Source organism: Rutilus rutilus (genome assembly GCF_951802725.1).
Source record: "Rutilus rutilus genome assembly, chromosome: 5".
Classification (NCBI taxonomy): Eukaryota; Metazoa; Chordata; class Actinopteri; order Cypriniformes; family Leuciscidae; genus Rutilus; species Rutilus rutilus.
In genome coordinates, this window is record NC_140213.1 from 8,670,587 (window position 1) to 8,687,961 (window position 17,375).

Here is a 17,375-nt window from a genome sequence, read left to right on the forward strand (position 1 = left end):
GCAGGTGCAAATCCTGCTGGAAAATGAAGTCAGCATCTCCATAAAGCTTGTCTGCTGAAGGAAGTGCTCTGAAAATGTCCTGGTAGACGGCTGCGTTGAGTGGACAGCACAGTGGACCAACACCAGCCGATGACATGGCTCCCCAAACCAACACAGACTGTGGAAACTTCACACTGGACTTCAAGCATCTTGGATTGTGTGCCTCTCCATTCTTCCTCCAGACTCTGGGACCTTGGTTTCCAAATGAAATGCAAAATTTGCTCTCATCAGAAAAGAGGACTTTGGTCCACTGTGCTTTATTAAATCCAGAGTCAACGCAGCCGTCTACCAGGACATTTTCAGAGCACTTCATGCTTCCTTCATTTTCCAGCAGGATATGTGGTAAATAGGTAAATGATAAAAAAAAAGAAAAAAAAAAGTGTATTCAGTTCCTTTTAGAGAGTCTCGATGGTAAGAAATGCATAAATTATACAATCTGATGTCTTGTGAATGGGACACTTACTGATTTTCCTCTTCTGAAAAGAAGCTGGTTGCCGGCAAGCGTGAAATAACGTGTTTTCCACCTTTTGATGAACTTCCAGCGTACCTGTTTCTCCTTCAGCTTCCCTTCAATGAGTGGCTGGCCATCCTGGTTAACGACTGAGAAGAAAGAGTCAAAATGAAAAAGAGAATGTAAAAGTAAGGGAAGCAACTCTGTTTCACATCATGAGAAAGATTTCATGAGAAGGTTGTATGGACTACTATAATGGTGCTTTTATGATGCTTTTTGTCAGCCCTTATACAGCCTGCTTTCATTGTATATGGAAAAGAGCACCATATACACTCTTCAGAATATCTTCTTTTGTGCTCTACGGAAAAAAGTCAGTCAAAATAGATTTAAAAAGACGTCAAAAATGAATTAGTTATTTTGGCGAACTAGCGCCATGTCAGCCCATAGTCACTTTGAATGCAACACCAAACAATACTCTTCACTCACAGAGACATCCTCTTCTGGACATACGCCATGCTAAACTATTTATAATGGGAACATTTTTCTCATTAGGCGAACAAAGGAGCACTGCTCAGTGTTTATCACCACATTGCAATATCTGGTGTGGTTTCAGACGTGGTGAATATTGTGTCCCCTGCCTGTGTTTGCTAGGTCTGTCTGAACTACACAAAGCGTTTCACAGATCTCTCTCATGGGTCTATTTGAGTTAAACAGGAAGCTGTGTTATAGCCCTTCCAGGATGGTACAAAGCAGCCCATTGTCTGAGTTTTCCTTCTTTCAGCAAGGAAAACAGATGAGAATCTGCAGCGCTTTGATAGCCCGCTTCAGATTAAGCAAGACTGATATCAGATAATCACCAAACTATAATCCCAAATGGCAGAAGTTAAGCTCATGGTGTATTAGAGAACACTGAAGTAATGATTTACATTGAGGTAAAAAACAGCCCTTGACCTGCCGCAATTTCCTAGAAAACAAAAAATGGCGCGACCAACGTCATTTGTTTATTTGGTTAGTATAATAATTTAATTCTGGGATATTAAATGCACTTTCCATGAATAAGGCACAAAATAAGGCCTGAAACTCTTGAAAATGAAGTAATTTTCTTTTTCTTTTTTCAACAAATGGTTAGTGAAAGGAGGTGTTTAACTCTCAGAAAATGTTGATTGTTTACCTCAAGGAAGTTAAGCTACATTTGATATGACCTGCTATAAAACATACTGTGACTGTGCTGCATAAATATATCAGTTAAATCAGTAAAAAAAAAAAAAAAAAAAACAGATTAGGTCAAAACGATGATGCTTTGTGCTGAATGCATTTGAGAAGGTCAAGATCTCTAAGGTGGGACAGCCCGAAATCATAATTTCATAAAGGTTAAACAGGGATTTGATACTAAAATTAGCTACTTTTATTGACAAGTTATTTCATTAATATAAATAGTAGTTTTGATGGAATGGGATGGAATTATACCTTCAATGCAGTAAAACAATAAATCATGTCGACACCGATGTACTTCATTTTAGGAAAGTGCTAAACCATTTAAAATGTTTTCACGTTGGTATTTCTGGTCAACCACATAAAAAAAAATGTAAAAGAACAAAAAACTGGCAGAACAACTGAAAAGCTTTGGAAGAGATAGTGCTTGTTCTGGTTGTCTCAACCCAAAACCTTTTGCAGATGTCTGTATTACAATGCTGGTAAATGTTGATAATTGAATTTGTGTGTGTTTATCCCATGAGCAACATAGTAATTCTCTATTATGAATTATTTTTAATTTTACTTGCTTTCATACTCTTTTCTCAAATGCATGAATCAAAGCACTAGAATGTGTGTGTGAGTACACGAGCAAAACAAATATAAAATGCATGTTTTGTAAATCCCAGAACATTAAAAGCATCTGTGCTCCATTTTGCATGACATTTGTTTGCCTAAATTTGATTTCTGTTCTGTTGATTTTATTGTGTATATGATACTGTCTTTGAAAATGAGTTTGTGGTCATAAAAGTGAAACGCACTAATGATAAGAGTAGAGGCCAAAACCGATGCTCAGCAAGCCCACAGTCAGACAGACTATAATTGTTTAAAAAGATTTTGATCTTTCTGAAGTTACACAATATCCTAAATCATAGTAGGCTTTTGAGACACACATCAAATGTGCTCTCCCGTCAAGTACAAACCTGTAGTAAATAGTGTATTATATTAATCTTGATGCAGCCCATCTTTTAAAATCTGGATTATGGCAGTCCCGATGAACAGGTAGTACAGAAAGCAACAAAAGCCAATGGGAGAAGAGTAAGACATTTTGAGTGCTATGTTACCAATACATCAATACAATATTTTGAGGTAAGAATTGTTTATTCCAATTCTGCTACAACTGTAAATTCATGCAATGAGGATATTGCTAGTCTCTGTGGGGAAAGAAAGGTCAGTGTTTATTGTTCTCCTGGTTGGTGTATGTTATAGATTTTTGTTGCTGGGCTTTGGCCAACGCTGTGCTCTTATACTGATTTAGAGTAGCTCTGATAGTCAGAAAAGATTCCAGCAACCCCTGCTGAGAGTGTGGATTCACTAGAATTTACAGGACAGAGTTCACATATTTAGCAAAGTTGGAGTATGTTCAACACCACGTCGAAAATAAAACATAGAATAAAGGTTTAGGAGTTTATTTGGGTTTTTAAAAGGTGAATGTCACTATATGTTCACGTTCATAAAAAAAAAATGGTTTCTATCATTAGAAATGTATTTTTTTCCATTATGAACTTAATTTTTTTATTTATTTATCCTTTATTTAACCAGGAGAGAACCTCACTGAGATTAAAAATCTCTTTTACAGGAGTGTCCTGGCCAAGATAGACGGCCCAAATATACAAACACACATAAAAAAAAAAAAAAAAACAACAACACATAATAAAATATCATTAAAAGCACAGCCTTAGAAGCATTAGCAAATCACTAAATCTTTCTCTAGTGCATGCATACGTGTTTTAAAATGACTAAAAGACACCAAATGGTTTAGCCTCAATTTCATTTGAAGAGGGTTCCAGTCTGAAGGGGCAGCATATTTAAAGTCAGTTCTACCTGGATTAGTTCTAGCAGGAGGTACATAGAGTTTATAACAAGATTGTGAAAACAAGTTACCAACTGCTTTTTGTTGGATCAAACAACAGAGATAACGTGGTAAAACCCCCAAATCGCTTTGTATATCATTAAGTACCAATGCATTTTCCTTTGTTCCTTATAGTATATATATATTTTGGTCACACTTTAGATTAGGGTTCAATTCTCACTATTAATATTTATTAACTACGACTTTGCCTTAATACATTTCTAATTACTGCTTATTAGGTAGTTATGTTTAGGTATTGGGTAGGATTAAGGAAGTAGAATATGGTCATGCAGAATAAGCATTAATATGTGCTTTATAAGTACTAATAAACAGTCAATATCCTAGTAATATGCATGCTAATAAGGAACTAGTAAATAGTAAGAATTGAACCATAAACTAAAGTGTTAATAAAATATTTAAGCATAACACACACTTTTAAGTGTGGACACACTTGCTTGAATACTTTTTTTTTCCCATGATTTTAAAAATCATTCATTCTTTTTTTATGTTTAAATGCTTAAAAAGTGAGAAAAGCAGCCAACAGCCGGGATGCACCACATGAAATCTCAGCAGTGAGAAAAGCAACATGGTAGTTTTAAAACTGTAGCACTGCGTCTCTGTCTCCTTGCTAAAATTCCCTCATTAATGTCTGAACCAAACTCCAAGCGATGGAATGCTTTCAAACACTACCGTGCTTCATGAGCTGACGACACACAAGACTTCTGTCAGACCATAACATTGCCAAGGTAGGTGCTGCCTGTCCAAGCTTTGCTTCCCCAAGTCCTTATTTCTGCAAACATTCACTCGCTCTATTAAAAATCATTACAGCTCTCTGCTAATGGAAACTGTCCCACACTCCAAACAAGGAGAAAGGAGATAGAATGTGTGCTACAAACACTCGTTTAATGAGCGGCACTTGCTATTGAGGTTTCAAAGAGTCTTTATTCCCACCTTGGCTGCTGGATGGTGGTATGTAAAAACATTTCCTGTCTCATTAAACTGTCTCTTCATGGGGATTTTTTTAATTTATTTCTGAGGTAAAGTGACGCCATTAATATTTCATGTACCGTCGCAATCCAATACTCCACCAAAAGCAGCAGTGAACAATTTTAATATCAATCTCTGAGGGTGTAAAATATTCAAAGTAGAAAAACATGAAGATTAACAACCACATTTTTTCAGAATTTTGATTTTTTGTTGTTGTACTAAACAAAGAAAGACTCAAAGCCTAGAAATACTGTCTATTGAGCATAAAATAAAATAAAATATGATCAAATACTGGTGAATCAATTCTGTCAATTTTCTGGGATGAGAAGTTGTAACGTTACCAGTAAATTACCGTTTGATGCTATTGTAAACATGATGCTATTGTATGATGTTACTGTAAACAGCACAGTGTTATTGTGCGTTATTTCCATCAGAACTTCATATTTTTCTTCCAAAAACCCATCGCTTTGCTTCAGAAGGCATTTATTAACCCACTGGTGTCATATGGATTACTTTTATGATGGATGGATGCGCTTTTTGGAGCTTCAAAAACAAAAGGATATTTATATATTGCCATTTACACCTAGGATGGCTTGAGGGTTATTCAATTTTAGGACAATTTTCTTTTTTGGGTGAACTATTCCTTTAATGAAGCCTTTTAAACTAAACATAATTTGGTTGGACCAAATTTACAATTTTTTTTTTTGGGGGGGGGGTTACATTTCCATTTATGCATTTGGCAGACGCTTTTATCCAAAGTGACTTGCATTGCATTTCAAAGTACACATTTTACATTCTTATCAGTTCTTGCTTTCCCTGTGAATCGAACTCATGACTTTGGCGTTACAAGCACCAATGCTCTACTGTTTGAGCTACAGGAAGGAATAAACTACTAACTACTAAAATAATGCTTGCATCAATTCCCAACCTGAGGTGTATTTCTCAAAAGCATCGTTAGATGGTCACTTCTGGGTGTAACAAGAAATGCTTTGGTTAAAAGCATTTCTTGTTACTATGACATGTGGACTTCAATATATCAAATGCAATAAGCAAGCTAACATTACATAGAGTACATTTCTTTCTTTCTATACAGTATATTTTAGTGTGTCAATAATCAACGCTGTTATTGAAGAGTGCACATTACTATAAATGCGTAATGACGTAAGAAGGAACCTGAGATGAATCGAGCATCAAATAAAACAAAACAACTGTGAACAAAAATAAGTAAGTAGTCATCGGATGCCATGTTTGTTACAGCAGCATCTCAGAGAAATGATGTAGAGAACGCTGTTGACTGATTGAACCATATATCCAGGAGTAAAGTTGAATATGTAGTACGTGATTAAAAAAAGGCTTTCTATAGTTAATTGTGATCTTGAATTGAGTAATTAGCAGAATTAATCCAATTTTCAAATGGTATTACTCCACCACCTGTGCGTGACATCAATAATGACAGTCATATATTTTTGAACCAAACGATGGTGCGACCATGTTACTCCGATTTCAGGAAAAGTTTCTGACTAGCTCGTAAATTTTTCCAACAATGCTACAATGGTTAAGCAGTGAGTTAAGTAATTACAGGAAATACACCGTGTTGGTCTCGATCTGGATACAGGTTATGACCGATCCAAATGGATTAAGTAAACTTCCATTTTATAATCTTGAATTGATTGCATGCAATAAAATTACAGTGTGAAACAATGTTAAAGAATTGTGGTGCATTAGCTAATTTTAATTAAATAATTTGCATTTACTTTAAATGATTTGCATTTACTTTCTTTTTTAGTGTTTCAAATGCCTATAAATGATCTCAGATGAAATAGACATGTTCCATGTGCAGCGATTTACAATATGTTTCATTGTTTTTGGTAAAATGTTCAGGCCAGAGGCAAAAACCTTCTCTGTTGTATCTAATTGGTTCTTATGGAAAAATCCTACCAAAAAGCACATCTGGAGAAGATTTAAAACAAAGCAACAACAATTCTGGATGCACTTGAATGGGATCAGAAGCCTCTTTGTCTGAACATCCTAATGCTGGACTGATGTAAATGTATCTCAGCTACAGAAATGAGAGGAACCACCTTTTCCTCTAGTTTTTGTTTCTTTCTTCTCTTCATGGAAAGCAGATTTTAGCAATCATCACAGAAGACTGAAGCTTTATAGGACATCTGGTGTCCTGACGTGCTTTTGCTAAATTATGTAGTCGCTAATCATTAACTTCAGAGAAGGATTAACAGAAACTCTCTTAAAATGATGGTTGTTATTCACTGATAATCTTGCCCTCAAGTGAGCTGTTAACAGCTGCGACCGGATCATTGAGTCAGCTAGTTGAACTCGAAAACTAGATCAGCCCAATTTGTGAATGAATCATTCAGACCAGTTTTGTGAACCACATCAACTGATTCATTAAAAAGACTCAAAATAATTATCTTATGAATCATTACGCACCAAGGACAGAGTTTGGTTATTTACAAACGAATTCCACCAAATTCACAAAAAAAAGAAAAAAAAGAAATCTATGCTATCTTTGTAATAATTCCCTTTCGAGGGAACTCGCGCTGCGTCGTATGACGACACTTTGGGGAACGCCTTCAGCGTGACAGCGCCAGAAAATGACAATATATCGGAGACATATTTTGAAACCGGCAGAAACGACTGTGAATAGCGGCCTCCGGTTCAGTCGCTGCCTCAGAAGACGCATAGTCCAGTGCACGGCTGCACATTTCCATGTTGTAAAATTGAAATAAGCGACCATCTGTATTGCAAACCCCTCCATGCTGCGGTTGTTGTTTTTGGTGCATGCCTACCAACGCAACATCACTGCCATAGAAACCAATGCAGATATTCCAGAAAACGAAAGAGCTGCATGGACACACAAATCGGATCTCAGTTATCAATAATTTTAGATCAGATTCCAATCGGATACACAAATAATCGGATTTGGACTGACAGTGTGAATGTAGCCTATGTGTGTAAGTCTTATTTGGTGTTTGTTTGTGATACACACAACTTTTGTGTGAGCTGCTTGGGAGCAGAGAATGCACGATCAGCTCTCGAAGGGGCTGACTGTGTGCATTGTGAACAGCTTCTTTTGAGGACACTCCCGCCTGGCTTTGTTTAATGAGAGCGGCCAGGTTTGCGCTCCCCGCGGTTTGGGTCCCGCAGATGCCGAGGCTGGTGGAGGCTAGTGGAGGAGTATGAGACGGCTTCGGCCCTTTCTCAGCTCTCAACCGCTAACTCCTGCACCCAAACTTGGGAGACAGAAGCCCGCTCTTCGGCTTCTTCCACCCAGAGTGAAGGCTGGATGTTAGGACTGTCTAGCTCTGAAGAGTTGTTTGTTCTCAGCATCAAAGCAGGTGATTTTGGGTGACTCGCCAGCCCTGAAGCTCGTGGAGGTTATAAGCTCGTGCCGTGGCAAAGCTAAATATCGATTGGCCGGACGAGAAGTGGGAAGTGCAAAGAAAAAGCAAACTCGATTAGTGCTTCCTTGCAGTCAAAAGCACATCCTCCACATTGGGGCTTGCCATTCTTTCCGGATCTCCACATTGTGTTGTCGAGATCCTGGAAAAAGCTGTTCTCTTCTCGACTATCGAGTCCCACGTTGCATAATTACGCTTCTATCGAGTGGTTCAAAGAGAACGGCTATGGGATGATTCCCAGAGTAGAAGAGACATTAGCAGCTTATCTCTCCCCTGATGCTGCATCATCCCTTAAAGCCCCGACATTGCCCACCAAGCCATTCCATACAACATCTTCGCTGGTGGGCAACGGTATATGGTGAGGCGGGCGCTTGCTTACACACAATGGCCATCTTGCAAGCGTGCCAGGCCGACCTGCTTAGGGATCTGGACGAGGGCGAAGGTGTGGGGTCCGACGCCATTAAAAAAAACTGCGTCAGGCCACTGATTTACCTCTCCGTGCCACCAAGGAGACGGCCCGCGCCATCGGCCACTCTATGGCAGCTATGGTGGCTACGGAGAGGCACCTTTTGCTGAATCTCTCGGGCATCAAAAGGAAAACATTCCTTCTTGATGCCTTGCTGTCGCCTAACACTCAGCAGCGTTTCAGAGGTTCATCCCTCGTCGCCACCGGTCCCACGGGGCCGCCCCAGCCCTCTACGTCGGGGTCCTCATACCGAAAACAGCAATAGGAGAGTGTTTCTGCTCCAGCCTCCCCTCAGCTGTACATGGTACATTTGTACATGGTTTTGTGGCAGAAATAGTCGAATGTTTTTACATTATTTATTTCAGAGTTCGTACAGCTTTTGAGAGTGAAAAAGAAGCACTTTAAGGACTTTAAAGTGCTTCACACTTTTTCCACCACTTAACTTAAAGGCCCCCGAAAATTTTTTTTTTAGCTCTTAGGATGAATATATTTGCCTTAAATATTAAATAAGCTGGTGTGTTCCACAACTATGACAAAATCCACATTTAGGAGATATAAGCTTTCAAAACTTAAAGTCTCTCACTTCCGCTAAAATAGATAATGGATTTTTATGACGTCACCGCGGACTTCACCTTCTCATTACATCTTCTGTCCAATCAGATGCTCTCTAGAATCTGAAGCGTCCCGCCCCTCAGCGACCGTGGCTGTACCTGACTGTACGTTCGGTAGTAAACGCATGCTCAGTGTCAACTGCTCGTTCTCATCATTTCCATCTGTCGGAGTTACTGGAGTAACATATAGTCTGGGATATTGTTTATTTCGAGTCGAAGTGACTGTCAGGCACGTCCAAAAGCGAGTAACTTTAGAAAACTGGATCAGCACTGACTCTGTTTTGAACGATTCAGTTCGATTTGGTGAACTGGTTCGACCGGTTCACAAAAAAAGAACCGGTTCAAAAGAACAATTCGTTCATGAACCGGATATCGCTACCGTCGTCACGTCACGGAGCAATATGGGTTGGAGATGTGTGTGCGGTTGCTCAAACGCTCGAGTTTTATTCCGTTTTCAGAATGAAATGGCTAGAATTTATTCACACCTCTAACGTTACTATTGAATCCAAAGTATCAGCTCTCGGATTCGTTTCCATGGTGCTAGTCTGTGAGGTAAACTAAACTAAACGCTATTGGCTATTTGAAAAGGCGGAGGAGCCATTCAATATGTTCCGTATTAGCTTCCTGTTTCAGTGGAAATTACGTCAACGCATCATACAAAGCTGCATGTTTCAAGGCACTTCAGTGGGCCTTTAAATGTGATTTTTAATGTGATAACCAAAAATATTAAATATTTAAGGTTTTCTTTATAAAAATTTGTTTTTTTATGTTACTGTTGTTAATAAAAGTTAATTTGATCTGCATCTCAACTCAAGCTCAGTGCTTTACTGTCAAATGTGCATTTCCAAGAAATAAAAAGTAATATTGTTAGTTACTGCACTTACTAATGTAAAACAATAGTCATTTTCATTTTCGTCTTTCAACAATGGGTGGTAGATCATTCAGTGCTGTGGCTCCGAAACTCTGGAATTCTCTTCCACTAACTTTTCGTGACACTTCTAGTATTTCCTCATTCAAATCTCAACTAAAAATCTTTTCTTACAGTATTTCCAACCCTCCTCTGTTTAGTGTTCTGCTGTTTTGTTACTGTATATTTGCATATGTATATGTTCTATTTGATGCATACTAATGCTTGAAGCTGTGTTTTTGTTATCTTCTTGTACAGCGACCTTGAGCTTGGGAAAGTCGTTTTATAAATATAACTTTTTATTATTATTCATTTTATGACTAAATTCCCTTTATGATTAAAAATCGTCCCACCTCCCAGCGCAACCAAATTAGGTGCTTGTGCCACCATCTGTAGAATTTAGTGGCACCGGTGCTACTGCTCTCAAATGTTAGTCTGGAGTCCTGTATATTGCCAGAGGTTTGAGTGACTCATTTATTGTGTGCATATATGTTTGTACATTAGCCAAAAAGAAGCAAATCTTATTTACCTGTGGCTTTTTCTGGGTTACTGCACATGAAACAGAGCCAGCCACCCTCCTCTTCACTGTAGCTGAACAGGTCAAAGAAACGAACCTCCTCCAGATACATCTGCAAACTGTCCACATCCTGAGAGTGAATACAGAGAGAGAGGGAGAGATGAACTTTAGCAGATGAAGCTATTCAAAAGATGACACACAGGGAAAGAGTTCTAAAATTAATGCTAGAATGCATTGCAACAAGGTTGGTGGAATAAATGATCCAAGATGGCAAAATGTTGAGACTATTATAATATTCTCGTTTACCATTTCACCCAATAGTTGTATGTCCTATCCGCTCGTTAAAACTGACGTCACTGTTTCCGGGTCAAAACAACAGCAATTAATCTTTTTTTAATCGTTAAAGTTGTGACACTGTCACACATGACACATGTTTTAACCACTATATATTATAATGATTTGATGTATATTAGAGTTTTAATAGGTTTACATGTTGTCTTAGTCATTTAGTCCATTTTATTCCTTTTATCTGTTTTATGTGTGTATGTCTTTAAATGATTATGGGTCTGCCTGTCATGTGAGCAATCACATGACAGGAAACAGGAAATAGCCAGCATAAATGAAGCAGCATGGCAAACAAACGAGGTCTCTGTCAAGAGGACCAAAGCTGGATTGAGGAGTTTATTTTAAGGACTTAGCAAACCACATCACTTTCATTGGATTATCACTACAGTTGGATTGTATATACACTGGTGGACACATTGGGACTTACAGCACGCAAGGACTCTTAAGGACTGTTTTATGGTATGGAACCAATGGACTATGCTTTTAACAGCCTAAGGCTTCTTTGTTGTATTGTGTTGTTTTAAGTTCCTGGTAGAAATTGTAAATACACTTCATTTATTCACTTTATCTCTGTGGTCGTCTCCTCTTTTAAAACACTTAAACTCACACAGTTTAATCTGGCCCCAATTTTATTCTTGTAACGCTACCGATTAGGCCGATTGTTACAAAGTATTGGTTTTGTATTGGATGCAGTGAGTCCAGAGACTGTAGTATATACACCATGAGTTTATAAAAGCTTGCCATACATGTGTAATATGAATTAATAGTGCTCATAAATGGCTGTTGAGATAGTATTCTTAACTGAAAATAGTGGAGGCCTGGACCCGGATATGGCATTAACAAACGGATATATGACTTATATTGTTAGCTTAACAACATGCTACTGCCAAACTATTGGAATGAACTACAAGCAAGTCACATTTCTTGAGCACATTTTCTATGGAATAGCACCGATATTGTTGAAATGTGTCTTGAGACATTGAAGCCATCTCTGTTATAACTTCAGATTCTATAAATGCCAATGATGAAGAAAAAAAAAAAGACAGCTGGACACTACTGCTTTGCTAATCAAAAGAATTTGAGGTGATCTCAGTCACTGAGTGTACCATTTTGCTGAGATAGCTTTAGAGGGCAAAACTTTGCTGAAAAGCAAGTCTAGATCAGGGGTGTCCAAACTCAGGCCCCATTTACACGATGGGAAAACGCAGATATTTCCCTGCGTTTTGGCCTGTCATTTACACGAAAATGCCGTTTTTATCCAAGAAAACGATTTTTTCTAAAAACTCCGGCCAAAGTGGAGATTTCTGAAAACGCCGGTTATGTGTTGCCGTGTCAACTGGGAGAAACAGGGTTTTAGGTTCTCAAACGTCACATTATGCGCCAGAAAATGCTTACGTCATGTGAGCGCCCTATGTTTAGAGTTTGTTTGGCTACTATTTGATCATGGATGCTGTTAAGGTGGTACTCATTTTTACTTTTGTGCAAACGGTTTTGGCCTGTTTGCATTTGCTTCGCTGTCTGTCCACACAAACGAATCTCGCGCCACGTCTGTTGTTTTGAAAGGAACTGGAAGTCGCTCGTGCTATTCGTTGTTGTCGATTTTGAGGATTCTGATTCGCTTGCATGGCTTTATCCTTCTCCCTGCAATGCCGCCCATAGGTTTGGCATAATTATGATGTTGCTCGACGGCGTATTTATGCGGGTTGATGTAAACGACAACTTTTTTGAAAACGATGTTGTGTGCACAATGTTATTTTTGAAAACGGAGGGGGAGAAATATTCGTTTCTCTAAATACCCGGCTATGTATAAATGTGGCCTCAGTCCTGGAGGGCCACAGTCCTGCAGAGTTTAGCTCCAACCCCAATTAAACACACCTGAACCAGATAATCACGGTGATTATCAAGCCCTCCAAGACTGAGTTTGGACACCCCTGGTCTAGATGAAGCTAGCAAAACGGCTAACATTGTTGACAAAAGAGCTTTCTTGTGAATGTGTACAGTGGACAGCGAGGCAGCTTGCTAGGTTTAACAGGGTTAAGATGTACACTACATTTATTTTAATGTGAAGATTTACATTGTGCAGTAATTAATAATTCTTGACTCCAGGGAAGCAGTAAACTACAGGCTAGCTTTCTTAGTCGTGAGAAGTTGTGGTTAGCCGCTCCTGGCTACCAGTTCTCAAGATTAATAAAGTGTGTATAAGAGTCTCAATAGTCTTAAAGCAGGACAGCCTTTTGAAGAATCTTCACATTGATCCAGTTATCCTAGAATTTGTCTCTGAAGTCTTTATGAAAAGCCGTCAATGGACTGAAACAGTTGCGTAATGACAATATGGGATTTACTTTACGTATTAGAGAGTCAACAGCACAGCTAGACACCAATGAACAATGAGAGCTGGCATCTACACGTGCTTATTGGCTAGAAATTCCAATGGATGTGAGGGTGTGTGGCCTTTAGAAAAAGGAATCTGCCAAAATGAAGACAACCAATGATATTAGAAAATTATTTGTTTTTACAGATATCAAAGCCAGTGAAGTGACTATTATACTGAGCTGAGGTATTCTGGAAAAAGGACGATTGCAAACATCACACAGAAGAGTTGGGAGAAAAACAAGGATTTTTCGGAAGTCCTTTCCAAGAAATTACAATCACTGGTTTGTGCATTGGCTCCACCTTTAAAGGGTTAGTTCACCCATAAATGAAAATTCTGTCATCAATTACTCACCCTTACGTTGTTCCAAACCCTTAAGACTTTCGATCCTATTCAAGTAAGATAAAATAAGATATTTTTAATGAAACCTGAGAGATTTCTGTCCCTCCACTGAAAGTCCATTCCACCACAACTTGCATAATTTTTTTATAAAGACTAAATATGAGTCAAGTAGTTTAATCCAGTTTGTTCTGGTGCATCAAGCAAGAACAGTTGAACTGCCACTGAACATATTTGATGAGTTTGATGTATGTGTGCTGATCAATGTTCATATAGCCGCTTTTTCAGTGTCAGGCCAAACTGTTCTTGTTGCTAAACCTTTCCATTTGATCATCTGATCTGGCCCAGCCAGTATGGATATGGTTTCATTTTCCACTGTGGGGCTGATAACAGAGCTTTTTGGAATGTAATAAAAAATGCGGCAGTATTGCCCTGGTAATCCAGAGTTTATGAGATGTGTGACCGCATTATGTAGAATGATCAGATATTTATATTATTAAATTGTGTTCACTCAAACAGTGCGTTTGGCCAGCATCAGAGACTGGTAGACAGGCAACAGACAAGTGACCAATCCTGAATGAGTCACTACACAAGAATTCCGGGCAGAGAACGCTTTGTAAATGGCCGTGCCGAACCAAGCTCAAGTGGAAATATTATTTTAAATGTTCCTTACCGTTCTTAGAACCATAAAATCACATTTGTTTATTATTGACCATGTCTCTTCAGAAGACTTCATATGGATTCATTTTTCGATGTCGCTATGAATATTTTGTAGTGTAAATGGTTTGGTGGATTGGACTTTTTTTTTTTTTTTTTAGAGGAGGGGGAAGAAATTCATAGGTTTCGTTCATTTTTCTTCATTTGTGTTCCAAAGATGAATGAAAGTCTTAAGAGTTTGGAACAGCATGATGGTGAGCAACTGATTTTTGAGTGAATATCTTTTAAAGGAATAGTTAACCAAAAAAAAAAAAAACACAACTTGTGTTGATCACTTATTTCTCTACAATGGAAGCTTCAAAATGACAAAACACCATTTAATTATCATAAGTTGTCCATATAACTTGTACGTTGTCATTTGAAGCCAGGGCTCTCAAGTGTCACGCATTGAGCGTGACAGTCGCTCATTTCGGTCTTTTGTCACGCACTCCCGCCACACATTGTATTTCTCACGCGGAAAAACTATTTATAATATATTTAATATGCCGCAGCACCTAAAACTTCTCTGGCCGCGCCGCTCTCACTATTAGGGGTGGGCGGATCGATCCTGAAGTATCGATACTTTCGATACTGACGTGGTATCGAAAAGGATCGATCCTCACATAAAAGTATCCATCCAAATGTGTTTTTTTACCAGTATTTTTTTTATTAATTTAGCACGCAATTCAGTGCGTAAAATAAGCTTCTAAGTGGAAAAATAAGCGAATGTTAGCGGATAATTGTGTAGGATAGAACTTTTTCTCCTAGTCATCTGGATACAAGACGAAACCAATCAATCACAGAGAGCGTTCGATGCTGGTGCTTCGCTGAGCTCACAGGCACAGTGCGTTTGGGAAACGAAGCCTTGCTTAGATGACAGAGAAACAATCGGGAGTTATTTCGCAATAAACAAACCAAAAGTGTACATAACGGTTCAAAATGTTGACGTAAGATTTTTTTAATGAAATTAATATTTTTATTCAACAAGGATCGATGCATTAAATTGATCAAAAGTGACAAAATAAAATCTACTTCATATACAGTGCTATGCATAAGTTTAGACACCCATACTAAAGTTGACTAAAAAGAGGAATAAAAAATCATCTTTTGGAAACTGAACTTAATGCCTTAATTTAAAAAATTTGGAAAAATCCAACCTTTAAGGACACCAATTTTCTTTGTGAATGAATAATGCATCGTAAATAAATAAATGTTCTTCCTTAAAATACAGGGTGCATAAGTTTGGACACCCCTATGTTAAATTCCCATAGAGGCAGGCAGATTTTTATTTAAGTTTTTAAAAAAAAATTTTTTTTAGGATACTATGCATCCTGATAAAGTTCCCTTGGCCTTTGGAATTAAAATAGCCCCACATCATCACATAGCCTTCACCATACCTAGACAGGGTAGCCGCGGGGTCTTAAAAGTCTTAAAAAGGTCTTAAATGTCATGTTCCTAAATTAAGGCCTTAAAAAGTCTTAAATTCCGTGGTCCAAGTCTTAATTTTTTTAACGAAGGTCTTAAATTTCATTATACTAGCCTATTTATTCAAAGTCAACCAGACTGCAACGCAAGGTGAAATGGGGGAAAAACAACAACGTGAAAATTCAACAGGGTTTAGCGTAACGTCAGAGAACGTCTTGGAGTATACGCAAACAGTAGTTTGGGTTTTCGCGCCGGCGGGATCAACCTTCAATCAGTCGAGAGGAGAGACATCATGGGGAAGTGTCGTTTTGTTCAGATTACAGTGAGCGAGTGTGTGTGTGTGTGTGTGTGTGTGTGTGTATGTGTGTGCGCGAGTGAGTGTGTGTGTGTGTGTGTGTGTGTGTGCGCGCGCGAGTGAGCGAGTGTGTGCGCGACTGCGCATGCGAGAGCGATTGTGAGTGTGTGTGTGTGTGTGTGTGTGCGCGAGTGAATGTTTGCGTGTGACGGCACGCGATGACTGGTCGGAAAGCAACGTGTAGTCTGACATGTTTCTTGTCCACGACAAGACTTTATGAGTCAAAATCGTGTAATCTGACAGATTGACACCGTGACTATTGTAACAGACACAAAAATCTTGTAATCTAAACCAGGCATTATCTATCTGTCTGTCGCTCTGTGTCTCTCTCGCTATTCTATCTAGCCTATATCTCTCTTACCTATCTGTCTACCCCTCTCTTTCTCTTTATCTATCTATCTATCTATCAATCTATCTATCTATATATCTATCTGTCTATCTATCTATCTCTCTCTCATTGTGTGTCTCTTTTTATCTATCTACCCCTCTCTAACTTATGTCTCTCTATCCCTCCCTCCCTCGTTTTTAAGGTGTATTTACATTTCTTTTTATTCTTGAAAATGTAAAATGGTTGAAGCAGTTTGAATGCTGAGAAACTTTACTAAGACGATTTGAAAAGTTAGTTTATCTGTTTATTGTTATGAATGTTTGATATTTACCAAAAACATCACTTTGCAGTGTATGTTGAATGAGTTTTTTTATAAAAATGTATTTTTAATTAAAACATTTGTTAGTAATAGTCATTGGGATTTGATCTGGTGTTTTACGACTGCATAATGGGTGCGATGTAGGTCTTAATTTTCATTTAAGTGGTCTTAAAAAGGTCTTAAAAAAGTCTTAAATTTGGGGTGATCAAACCTGGGGAAACCCTGCTAGAGATTGGCATGGTTTTTTTTCAGTTAGCCTAATAGCTAGTTTGATTTGCATTGAGAGATGATCTTATGGAAAGTACCCCATGCCAATCTCTAGGTATGGTGAAGGCTATGTGATGATGTGGGGCTATTTTAATTCCAAAGGCCAAGGGAACTTTATCAGGATGCATAGTATCCTAAAAAAAAAAAAAAAAAAAAAACCTTAATAAAAATCTGCCTGCCTCTATGGGAATTTAACATAGGGGTGTCCAAACTTATGCACCCTGTATTTTAAGGAAGAACATTTATTTATTTACGATACATTATTCATTCACAAAGAAAATTGGTGTCCTTAAAGGTTGGATTTGTCCTAATTTTTTAAATTAAGGCATTAAGTTCAATTTCCAAAAGATGATTTTTTATTCCTCTTTTTAGTCAACTTTAGCATGGGTGTCTAAACTTATGCATAGCACTGTAAATGCTGTTCTTTCAA

General features: G+C 38.2%; 1 protein-coding gene across 2 annotated transcripts in view; it reads right to left on the bottom strand.

Annotated features, from left to right (window-relative positions):
- The window catches only part of veph1 (ventricular zone expressed PH domain-containing 1), a 145,021-nt gene that overhangs the window by 18,957 nt on the left and 108,689 nt on the right, over positions 1–17,375 (bottom strand). For both annotated transcript variants that reach the window (XR_014627454.1, XM_084409462.1), the window contains exons 12-13: positions 10,513–10,630; positions 503–639 (exon numbers count right to left, since the gene is read on the bottom strand). Coding sequence is in view for 1 of the 2 variants with exons in the window: in XM_084409462.1 (XP_084265588.1) it covers positions 503–639; positions 10,513–10,630 (255 nt within the window). In the remaining variant the exon portion in view is untranslated. The remainder of the gene's footprint in view (positions 1–502; positions 640–10,512; positions 10,631–17,375) is intronic.